Source organism: Echinops telfairi, unplaced genomic scaffold (assembly GCF_000313985.2).
Source record: "Echinops telfairi isolate 266 unplaced genomic scaffold, ASM31398v2 ScPeMD7_7410;HRSCAF=8448, whole genome shotgun sequence".
Classification (NCBI taxonomy): domain Eukaryota; kingdom Metazoa; phylum Chordata; class Mammalia; order Afrosoricida; family Tenrecidae; genus Echinops; species Echinops telfairi.
The window spans coordinates 7,940,850-7,953,788 of NW_022111310.1; the positions used below are offsets into that span (position 1 = coordinate 7,940,850).

The 12,939-nt window shown below is 35.6% G+C and overlaps 1 protein-coding gene across 1 annotated transcript in view; it reads left to right on the plus strand.

Annotated features, from left to right (window-relative positions):
* The window catches only part of SMC2 (structural maintenance of chromosomes 2), a 44,431-nt gene extending 34,173 nt beyond the window's left edge, over nt 1-10,258 (plus strand). The window contains exons 22-25 of the mRNA XM_004711064.2: nt 1,779-1,895; nt 2,173-2,333; nt 6,592-6,739; nt 7,889-10,258. Of these exons, the coding sequence (XP_004711121.1) occupies nt 1,779-1,895; nt 2,173-2,333; nt 6,592-6,739; nt 7,889-8,047 (585 nt within the window). The 3' untranslated portion in view covers nt 8,048-10,258. The remainder of the gene's footprint in view (nt 1-1,778; nt 1,896-2,172; nt 2,334-6,591; nt 6,740-7,888) is intronic.
* The last annotated feature ends 2,681 nt before the right edge of the window (nt 10,259-12,939 follow it).

Sequence of the window (12,939 nt, forward strand, 5' to 3'; positions counted from 1 at the left end):
CACTTCATAACTGCTATCTGCCATTTGACTCTAGTGTATACTAAAACCATTATATTAAAAAACAAACTTACTGCCAAACTTACTTCTACCCAAGTCATGGGTAGAACTGCCCTTGTGAGTTTGTGAGACTAACTGTTCACAGGAATAGAACTGTTGACCTTATGAATCACAGCCCAATATGTAATCACTATGCCACTAGGAGTTCAAAACTGTTTTATAATTCGTGATTAAAATGGTCTTATTTGTAAACCCACCAGTATCTTCTCGGTGTTAATGTGCTCACTTACTCAATAATGTTATTCATCTCCCCTTAGAAAACTCTCATAGTCTAAAATGGAAATTTTATTGTAATCAAATGTTAAATTTTGGAGGCTGTGTCACTGGGGGGAAAACAGAGAAAAAGGCAATCCCTATCCCTGAGGGGCATATAAGAGATAACAACCTTAATAATTTTATATAGTGGCTCATTCATTTCTTTACGTCTACAATAGTATATCCTGTACATCTTTAATTCTATAACATTGCTTTTTTATTTTGCATATTAGAATAGAGCTAATGAAAAAAATTTTTTTAAAACAATAGAGCTAATAAGATAAATGCAATACTGATAGTACTTATAAATTCAATTTTTTAAAATAAATGTTGCTGTATTGGGGCTTTCCCTCGCCCCCCAACTGTTATTGTTAATAGTATTTACCAAGAACCTATCCAGGCTAATAATACAGATATTCTGTTCTCTATAAACTGCTGCTCTTAGTTTTTAATTTCTGCATTAAAACTGTAGAAGAAAATCTTTGGTTTAAATTTGAGATTAATTATGGCATCTGTTTTCTCTCACGTGTGAGTTTTTATTAGGAAAAAATGATGACAGCCTAATATTTTTAAGGACAGAATTTGCCAACTCCCACTTTTAACCAGAGAAAGAAAGAAAACAACCTATGATGGATTAGTAGATGGTTTTGTTGTTGCATTGTATACCTGTACACATAAGAAACTTTATTATACAAGAAATTATTTAATTTTTAATAAAGATTAGACTTGGGGAGCTTATCAGTAAAGCAGAGGGGACAACAAAAACCCTAAAATATGACACCTCCCTGAAATGTGAGGTTTGGGTGAGAAATAGGTTTATCTACTGCTGCTTATGGTATAATTATCCCACTGTGCCCTCCTTTGGAAGTTTTTCAGTAAATTTCTACAATAAGCAGAGGCTATTCTGACAGGTAATGTTTGGGCTAAGGCTTGCAGGATAAAATACTAGTTACAGAGGAAGAGCAATCCACAAAGAGAGAACAATGTACACTAGGCTTATGCTAGAATGATTGTATTATATTAAAGGAACAGAAAAATTACTTACGGCAGAAGCATGGGAGGAATCTGATAAGATAAAGAGAGAAAAATAAGCATCAAATGTAGATCTTGTGTATTATGGTGAAGGACTGGGATTTGATTTGTTAGTGCTAACTAACCCTTCAGGACAGAACAGGACTACTTTTATATGGGCGTATACATGATACATTTCACTTTTGCTTTGGCTGGAAAGGAGGTAAGAGAATGATATGGAGTGAAAATATTTCAAAGGCTTTATTCTCAATTATAGTAATTAAGTTTAATATATCCAGAAATTGGTTTTGCATCTTAATGCTTAGGGCTTATAAGATTTTGTCAATAGAAAGATATCTATTATTTGCAAAAATAATGAATACTATTCCTGACTGAATTGTAGACTATAAAGAAATTTTTGTATTTTCCTAATTAAGTATGCTTTTTAATCTTAGTATAATGACTTGATGAAGAAGAAGAGAATTGTAGAAAATGACAAATCCAAAATCCTTGCGACTATAGAAGACCTTGACCAGAAGAAAAACCAAGCCTTAAATATTGCTTGGCAAAAGGTATTCGAATCCTAAAGTGGAATTTATTTTGTATGAGATCTGTCACAGTTACTTGAGTGAATTACTGTATTGCTAGAAGCCATAGACAATTTACAAATGAATGGGAGAGATTCTCTATAGGCCACAGTTTAATGGCCTTTTGTGGTTCCCTGAATCAGAGTACTGCAATAGACAGCAGTCTACCCCTGCTGAGTCGCGTAAGTGCCACGGTACATGTCAGTAGGTACATTCGGTTCTTCTGGGAACATTGTGTGATGTTTTAATATCTTTCGCCCAGGTGAACCAGGACTTTGGCTCTATCTTTTCTACTCTATTGCCTGGCGCTAATGCTATGCTTGCACCACCAGAGGGACAAACAGTTTTGGATGGTCTAGAGTTCAAGGTTGCCTTAGGAAACACCTGGAAGGACAACCTAACTGAACTTAGTGGTGGTCAGAGGTGAGTAAGTAGTCCCTTTGTGAGATTATAAATCTCCATTACCCATATTATAAGCTATTAGTGATTATCTCCCAATTTAATAGAATTTGCCATGCATAGTTTTCTTTGCATGCAGTATTTGAAGAGCCTAATACAGTTTGTCAGAAGCATTTGAGTAGGCAACAAAAATAAAATACTAGAAAACCAGGCAAAATATATGAAAAATGCTATTGTAGGCATTGGAAAATGAGCATTCTAGGGCTATAAAATCTAAAAGAAAGAAAAGTAGTGATCCTGTGCTCACCTGGATTTCCTGCTCTGGGACAGTTTCTGGACTTCAGACATGTGGAGTGGAACCTAAACATCCAGTAGTATTGTTAATTAAGGAGATAAAACATCAATTGGTTCTAGCATGTTGTACATTAGCAGAAAGCCTTATACTATTCCTGAAGTAAAGGCTAATCTAGGCACACCCTAGCAAAATTTATAAGCCTTGAAGGAATCAAGATCTGCATTTCATTATCCGCTAACAGCCAGACAGTAACATGTAATCTGAATCTCTAGCATCTACTAGAAATGACTAGATAAAGATCAAGAAAATGTGAAATGAAAACCACAAGGGGCTGGAAATTAGTTAATAGAAACAGGCCCAGAAATGATAGATAATGATATTAGGAAATAGGACATTAAAGTTACACTAACTATTTTTAAAGTATATAGCAGAAATCATGAATTTGATAACAAAAATAATCAAATGGTACTTCTATTGATAGAAAATATATTTGAAATGAAAAGTTCACTGCAAGAGATCAACAGCAGATTAGATATCTCCAAAGAAAGATGAGTGAACTGGAAGTATTAGTAGTTCAATCTATTCATGCCAACAAAAGAAATAGGAAACAAATTCATTCACTTCTAGGACAACATCAAACAGAATAACGAGTTCTGGAAGAAAAATGAATAATATGGAAAAATTCTGAAGAAATAATGGCCCCAAATTTCTAGATTTGGTATATGTGCTGCCGAAGCGAGCACAAATTTCTAGATTTGATGAATGTTGTTAATCACAAACCTAAGGATTTTCTGTACCAAAGCAGGATAAACAGATACACACAATTACAGAACAAGGCATGTCATAAAACTGCTTAAAATCAACGATAGGAAAAAAATCTTTAAAACAGATGGGAAAAAAACCACATGCAGAACAAAACTCAAAACTACCTCAGACTTCTTATTTAAAAACTATACAAGCTAGACGTCTGGAATAATACCTATCATGGAAGAAAAATTTGTCAACAAAGATGTCTAACAAAAATATTTTTCAAAGGTGAAGCAGCATGGATGTTTTGCTGACAAATGCTGGAAGAATTTGATTCCAGAGAAATAGTACGGCAAATTGTAGAAAGTTCTTTGGAAGAGAATGAAACCAGATCTACACAAAGGAATGAATGCTAGAGATGACCTAGTTTAGACTCTGGGCACATTTTCCTGAGCAGTTGCGAGTCAGAGCCAACTCTGGCAGTAAAGTGTGGGTTTTCGTTTTTCTCCTCAGCCATGGAACCTTGCAACCTTTGTATTGTCGTTGGCAACACATTTTGGGCCACTAATCACAAGGTCAGACTCACCATCTACACTATGGAAGAAAAATAAGGCTTCCTGTTTCTGTAAAGCTTAACTGCCTCAAAGAAAGCCTTAGGGAGCAGTTCTCCTCTTCACTTAGGTGCACTCTGAGTCAGAGTTGATTTGATGGCTGTGGCTGGGTTCCCAGCCATTACACATTGATTCCAACAAGATACACTGCGATAAAAACATAGGTCATGTTGCTTAGACTTCTACCTACTGGCAACTAAATAATTAAAACCTCTTGAAAGAAAAGTATAAGTTTTCATGTAATAAAGATTGATATTTGGTGTTGATTTTTTTGGCCAGGATGACAGTACTTGAGTTGTTTTCACTGGACCTAGAGTACACGGAACTTTTCTTTTGAGCTTAAAATTTTCTTTGTCATTTCTTAAGAGAACAAGTCGTCATGATAAAATTCCTAAATATTTTAAAAGTCTAAAGATCGCTTCTCCCCTACAGAAACACTAGGCAAAATTAAACCCTATAATTTATATTCTTATATATATAATCATATATATATATTTATTTATTTAGCCAAAGTCCTAAGAAACTATTTATTTAGCCAAAGTCCTAGGAAACATTTTGAGGAAATGAGAAAATACATGTTTTTTGTCTTGAGAACTGTAAGTTACTTCTATAAGATAAAATTTATATATATTTATATAACATATATATCACTGTAGAACAACAATTTAAATCTGGAAGTGTTTTGTTAAAGATAAGTTTAGTTGAGCTCCTTAGACACTTGTCACAGAAGAGGCCAGTGGAAAATAATTTTAGATTGCTTAAATGACCTTACCACCCTATATAGAGCTGAATATCAGACTTGGTGTTTTTCCTTGCACTGTTTCACTTGTTTTCTTTGTTAGAAATCTTGGTTTAACTTGCCTGTGCCTTTTTATATGTGCACACATTTCTTTACTGCTTGTATTTATGTGTTTCTCAGTACCCTACTGGAATGCTATAACCATAAGATTGACTTCTCTAGTGTTGCATACCAGGAGATATTTGAAGTTAGTAAATCATGGTAATAATTTCTTTTGTAAGAATTAATACCAAACTAGTCCCAAGGGTCTGAGGATTAAAAAAGTCTCAAGAGCCCAACTCTTACAAGATGACAATCTGCTTTATTTCCTCCCTTGAGTATTCCCTCACGTATCTGGGTTCTGTGAATTGCTGCAGTGTCCCACAGAACCCACAAAAGTTCAAAGAAATGTCTCACATGGTGATAGGTACAGTTCAGTCCAAAGTCTGAAGGTCAGGCAGAGGTAAGTTGGATGATGGGCCCAGAGGATGCTTCCCTCTCCGAGCTCTTCCCAGTAATGAGATCATACCCCTTGCTTATCAGTGGGTTTGTTTTATATACAGTTCGATGCCCTTCCAGGGAATCCTTTTCATAATTAGTCACAGGTGATCCCATCAGTGTCTTCCCTCACCTTCTTGCCAGACCCATGCAGGGAAATCTCGTTTGATAGAATTTACATGGTGCAATTAATTTCATTCAAATATAATAATCTATTCTCTACTCTTGGACTGGATCTTATTTATGCACATATCACCCAAGGGCTCCTGTCAGCATGTTTCCAGTAGGTATTAGCCACCTACAAATCATAAACATCCAGGCTTTTCCCCAGGCCAATACAGAAGCAGTTTTCTTTCTCCTCTCAGCTGTAGCATATAATTCTATACATCCATTACAAGCACAATGTCCAGGATAACCATTAGACAAGGAATGTGGTCTGATTCACACCCTCTACTAAGGCCAAATCTTAATCTTACCTTATTCTTGTTTGTTAGCAGATAATGCCCACCAAAATGGGACTAGAGCCACAGATAACTGAGATCCAGAGTTACCACATATCACATAGTGATTATGGCTGGAAGGGCCATGTTAATTGAGTATAACACAAAAATACGTATGTTGCAAATGTTTTTATTTCCCTTCATGTTGAGAAATTACAAGTATTTTATATTAAGATCAAACCATACTGTTATTATCATTGTTTCCTTAAAAGTATCATTATAACACTATATACTAGGTTAAAATGAAAGGAGTCTCATTAAAAGCGTGTTGAGCTAGAAGAAAACAAGCACGAGCTATGAAATCTGGGTGTCAGAGAAACTACAAATTTTACATGGTATTAATTTCTGACATGGAAGTATGTAAGATAACATAATCTATGCAACGTATGCTCATTTGTGGAGATAAAGGGAAAATACATTAAAACAAAATTTTTTGGCCCTGTATTGAAGATATGTTAAAAAGGCTAAAATTATCTTCTGAAAATAACATTTATGTGAGATTTAAAGTGTTACCTTCAACATTACTGATTTTAAAATTGAAAAACAGTCTTGTGAGGCAAAATTGAAGAGTTTTTCCCATGAAATGGGTTTACTTTAAATAAGGCAGGTTTCTATTCTTTTCATTGAAACAACGAGGAATCTTAAAGTAAAACTCTTGAAAAAAGAGCCAAAAAATGAACTAAATTAAAGGAAGCATTAATACTACAGAAGAAATGTGGAACTTTGGATCTTACGTTTCTTTTTGTGATCACGTAAATAAATGTGCTGTTCAAAATACTGTAATACCAAAATGACACAATTACTTCATTGTTTTTTAAAAATAACTTTTCTCCCCTTCCCCCTTTTTGCTTAGGTCTTTAGTGGCCTTGTCATTAATATTGTCTATGCTCCTCTTCAAACCTGCTCCCATTTATATCCTGGACGAGGTTGATGCAGCCTTGGACCTTTCTCATACCCAGAATATTGGCCAGATGCTGCGTACCCATTTCACACATTCTCAGGTAAGAAGCAGAATCCATACATCATTAGCAGTTTATTATTTATGGTACACATAGTTTTTAGTTTTAAAAGTATGCGATAGCAGTAATCAGAATTTACATGATCCTTAAGATTAATGGCACTAAAACTATTGTATTTCTAGTAAACGTGCTTATATTCTAATTGGCGTAGAAGGAAAGCATGTTTGGTCTCATGAAGAAGAAAGAACAAACATTAAAATTGTTGATTGTGGCAAGTGGGAGAATCCAGTTTTGTCATAATTTGGAATTGATTTATATTTCTTGCAGTTAATTTCTCTAGCTAGCTGGCAGAAAGATACACAATAAATAAAAGATTATTTCAGGGATTTATTTAGATATCAGAAAGTCTTGTGGTACGTAAGAGAAATCTCATTTTTCCTGGCTAATTAGGGGAGAAAGCCCCCTGAAGCAGTTTGTTTCTATAGACTGCACTGTTTCTATAGAAACAGGGCTGCCAGGTATATGTGTATACATTATGCATTGTTCAATTCTAGGGACGTTCTTTTTCATATTTATCAAAGATTGCTGCATTATTATGGCAGTTCTTGGCCAGAAAAGCATTAAGTGGCACCTTTCCTCCTAAGCATATAAAGGAAGGGTCAGTGGTGATGCTACCCAGAGCTTGAAATGTATTTCACTTTGGCAGTTAGAGAGCTAGCAACAAACTGAATGACTGCGGAAGACAGCAACACCCAATCAGCCATAAACAGTAGTCATTTACAAGAAGTAAACCAATAAGATGCACTCAAGGTGAAATTGAGAAATTTATATATTCTTGTGTAGAAAGGTAGGGTTCCCTGGGTGGTCCAAATAATCTGTGCCATGAATGGCTAACGGAAACTTAGATTTTGAGTCTACCCCAAAACACCTCAGAATAAAGGCCTGGCTATCTACTTCCAAATAATTAGCCAGTGAAAACCCTATGGAACACATTGGGGTGGGGGTGGCTTGGTTTTGTAATACAGTTGTTTGTTCCTTTCATTTGAGGATGTCTAAGTGCTTGGAGGCAAGTATATAAAGAAATAACATCAAAATAACCTCTGCACCATTCTTAGCCCCAATTTAAAAAAGGGAACTTCTTTAAAGGTAACCCAAAAAGTATTATCAATATCTTTTTCTCTTTCTCTTAAGTTCATTGTAGTGTCCCTAAAAGAAGGTATGTTCAACAACGCAAATGTACTTTTCAAAACTAAGTTTGTGGATGGAGTTTCTACAGTTTCCAGATTTACTCAATGTCAAAATGGAAAGATCCCAAAAGAAACAAAATCCAAGACAAAAGTGCCCAAATGATCACTAGCCAGTGATTGAGGTACAAATTTAGCCCTTCACCTGTTTGTAAACATAAAGCAAACAAAAAAAAGTGCTTTATCTAATTTGTTAATATAGAAGTATGGTGTTATTGTCACTAAAATCATATTTTCAAGGTATTTTCTTCATTTATGCAATCACTTTTAAAAGATTCATTCTTCTTAACTATGGTCCAATTATTGTTGTGATTTTATGTGTATCATTAAATGATTTTTCTTGTAAACATTTTACATATCGGCTTGAAATACTTGATCGGTGGTAAATCCTACAAGTAAAAGCAAGAATACAGGGAAACAAGTGAGATGAAATTATTGGTCTACTCTTGCTCCTGGGTCCTCTCTGAATTGACCAATTGTTGAATGCTGCAGGGCAAAGGAGTAGCGCTAAGAAATCTATTAATCTTGCAAGGAGGTGTGCAATCCAAAGTGGCATAGGCTCTTGTTATAACCCACACGTTAACAGTTAACCATGTATGGGGTGTGATAGAGCACATAGGTGTAGACCTGGGGCAATTCTTCAAAGTCATTTGAACTTGGAATATGGGGGTTGTAACTGAAAAAATGTTACAAGTTTTAATTAGTGTAACTCCAAAAGCAAAAAAATTGTGTATTTTCTATTGTTAATAAGTCAAACAAGAAAGAATTTCAGCAATTATAGCTGGACCCACAAAGGGAATACAGGGAAAGATATTATGCCTATACTAAGTTAATGAGAAGGAACCCTGGTAGTACAGTGGTGACAGGTTGGGCTGTAACCCGCATGTTTGGCAGTTCAAAACGAGCAGCAGCTCCGCAGGAGAAAGACTTGCCTTGCTAGGTCTCAGAAACCCACAGGAGGTCACTATGAGTCAGCATTGACAATGGCAGAGAGAAGCTAATTGAGGCTAGCTAATCTTAGGGGACACAATGTCAGAAACCAGATTAGACCCAGTCTTGAACACCAATGTATATTTAATTTTAATGATGTTTAAATATCATGTCTGTATATTTAATGGTTGCTCTCTACTTTAAGAATTTTTTTATTACCATTAGTTATGCATATGAGTTTTTAAGAATAACTTGGGAGCAGGAGGGTATATTGTATGCTGTTGCTCTCTGCTTCAAGTTAATCTAAAATTTCCTAATACTTCTAAAGTAGATTTTTGTCAGCTTATTTGTATATTCAATGAAAGCAATCTGTTGGTAAATGATAATGTAGGAGTTAACATACTAAATCAAATTTGATGATTCTTATATGTATATAAATCCATAACTTGATCTATTAAAAGATCTCAAAAATGATTACAACTTTTATTTTGTGATTTTCCATTTCAACAGGGCAAAGCTCCTTTTAAGATTTAGATAATGGAACTTACATAAGAATATTTAATATCATTCTTAGTATTTCAAGATACATCACCCAGATAGTGTCATGAGACTGAATTCTGAAAGCTTTGATCTGACTAATCTGACCTTACAATTATGTTTTAACCCTAGAAACCTTGGTTTGAGTTACTTAGTATTATTGTTTTCCTGTCCCAGACAAATTCTTATTCTTACTAGCGTGCAGTTTGTTGTCTATCATACAATGACTGGTTTAACTGAAGTCATGGGACACATCAGAAAGTGTTGAATATGAAATAATTTCTGTCTACAATATGAAGAGATACTTGAGTATATATAGATTTATAGGAATTGTAGTATCATAGATAATGGGCCTATGAAAAATACTTTTTTCCCTTTTAAATGCATAGCAAATTATTTTCCAAAAGAGTTATTTCGATTCAAACTGTTAAAAATAAAGTTTAGTGTGCTGTTTGAAACAATCTTGACAGCTTTGGATGTTAATTTTTCTGAGGTAATTATTATTTTAAAAAGAGGTACTTGGTTGCCATTTTAACCCAATATTTTAAAAATAAGTAGTGGTTGAACATTTTGCCAAGTGTACTAATTTATTTTCCTCTGTTAATGTTTATTTGTGTGCTTTCCTAATTTTTTCTTATATACAATTTTACTCTGATGAAAATTCTCAAACATATATTAATGTTTTGTGAGTAATACTACTTTTTGACTCAATGGAAAACCTTAAGGGGACATTCCTTACATTTGCAATATGTACAAAGCATTTTTCATGCTTTTTGTATACCAGACACTTCTCAATTGCCTGTATTTTCACATTTAACCTCTTAACTCAATAAAGTCAATACTGTTATTATCAACATTTTGAGGAAATAACATTAGAGACAATTAAGGACTTTACCCACATTGATAATACAAATACTGAGGTACAGGCCAAGTTGCAGCTGTTGGCAATTGAATTCCAAATAGGTTACATACAACTCCTTTGGCAACTTCAATATTTGCATTTGTCTTACAAAAATATTAAGAGATGAATATATATGAGTAAGCTAAGCTGTGTGTACAACATATGGAAGTTAATCTTTTCTTAAAGCATTTTATTGGGGGCTCATACAACTCTTATCACAATCCATACATAAATCCCTTGTGTTAAGCACATTTGTACATTTGTTGCCATCATCATTCTCAAAACATTTGCTTTCTGCTTGAGCCCTTGGTATCAGCTCCTCATTTTTTCCCCTCCTTCCCTGCTCCCCCCTCCCTCATGAACCCTTGTTAATTTATATATTATTATTATGTCATATCTTTCCCACTCCCTTCATCTACTTTTCTGTTGTCCATCCCCCAGAGAAGAGGTTATATGTAGATCCTTGTAGTCGGTTCCCCCTTCCCACCCCATCCTCTCTCCACCCTCCCGATATCGGCACTCTCAGCACTGGTCCTGAAAGAATCATCTGTCCTGGATTCCCTGTGTTTCCAGCACCTATCTGTACCAGTGTACATCCTCTGATCTAGCCAGATTTGTAAGGTAGAATTGGGATCATGATAGTGGGGGTGGGTGAGGAGGAAGCATTTAGGAATTAGAGGAAAGTTGTATGTTTCATTGTTGCTACACTGTTTCCTGACTGGCTTGTCTCCTCCCCACGACCCTTCTGTAAGGGGATGTCCAGTTGCCTACAGATGGGTCTTGGATCCCCAATCTGCACTCCCCCTCATTCACAATGATTTGATTTTTTTGTTCTGTGATCCCTGATACCAAATCCCTCTGCTACCTTAATAGTAAACCTATAAATATATGTACATAGATCTATTTCCCCATCCTCTTATATAAGTATATTTACATATGTACATGCCTGTATTTAGACTTCTATAAATGCCCTTTGTCTTCCAGTTCTTTATTTCCTTTTACTTTCTTCTTGTCCCACTATCATGCTCAGCCTTCATTTGGGTTTCAGTAATTCCTCTCAATTACATTACCTTTGATCACACCCTATCAGGCTTCCTCCTACACCCTCCTCATTACCAGTTTGGATCACTTGTTGTTCCCTTGTCCCTGGGTTTGTTTGGAAATTAATCTTAAACATTTTATCAGTCTTGCTAGAAATCTTTGTTTCCTTGATCCTTTTAAAGAATCAGCCATTTTGTTTGACTACGTTGGCTTAGTACTGTTTAGTTTGTATTTTTAAGTTCATTGACTTCTACCCTTTATTTTCTCCTTGTTTTGGGCTTATTTTGTTCTTAAATTATTGTTGTAAGACCCCTGTTTAGTTCTAATAAGCGTTCATTGCTGTGAACTTCCTTCTTAAGTACATTTTAAACTTAACACCATAGATATTTTGTCCTTTCATGTTTTTTGTTGTTGCTCAACATTTTCTCTAATTTAGTGTGACATTTCTTCTTTGACTCAAGAATTTTGCAGGAGACTGTTTTCTTAAGTTTCAAATACTTGGGAATGTTTCATGTATGCTTTCTGTCATTGACATTCCTAGTTTAATTCCTCTATGATCAAAGTACAAATTTGTATTATTTGATATTTTTAAATTTATAAATTTGTAGAATACAATGCTTATGTTAGCCCAAGCCCCATACTCACTGCCTTCAAGTCGATTCTGACTCATGGTGACCCCATAAGACAAAGTAGAACTGTCCTTGTGGGTTTTTGAGACTTTGAATCTTTTTTTTTTTAATAAAGTTTTTTTTTCTTTTTTCTTTCCTCCGTACTTTTATTGGTGGCTGTTACAGCTCTTATCACAGTCCATACATTCATCCAGTTTGCCAAGCACATTTGCACAAAGGACACCATCATCATTTTCAAAGCATTCTCTTCCCACTTGAGTCCCGGATATCTGTTCCCCATTTCTTCTCCCTCCCTCCCTCACAAACCCCTGATAAGTTAAAAATGATCTTTGTCATATCGTAAATCATCCTCAGTCGCCCCTCACCCACTTTTCTGTTAATCGTCCCCCTGGAAGGGGGTTTTAGAGTGATCCTTGTGATCAATTCTCCCTTTCTCCCTCCATCCTCCCCTAATCCTCGTGGTATCTCTACTGTCCTGGTTGGCCCTGAGGGGCTTATCTATCCTGGATTCCATTTATTACAAGCTCTTATCTGTAGCAGCATGCATATTGTGGTCTAATCCGATTTGTAAGGTAGAATTGACGTCATGATAGGGGTGGACAGGAAACACCAAGGAACTAGAGGTAAGTTGTGTGTTTCATCGGTGCTACACTGCACCCTGACTGGCTCGTCTCTTTCCTGTGATCCCTCTGTGAGGGACTGCCCAATTGTCTACAGATGGGCATTGGGTCTCTACTCCATTTCCCCCCCTCCCCCCCCCATCACATTGGGCATGATTTTATTCTGGGTCTTAGATGCCTGGTACCTGATCCCATTGACACCTTGTGATCACATAGGCTGGTGTGCTTCTTCCATGTGAGCTTTGTTGCTTCTGAGCTAGATGGCCACATGTTTATCTTCAAGCCTTTTAGATCCCAGATGTTATATCTTTTGATAACTGGGCACTATCTTTCTTGTTTA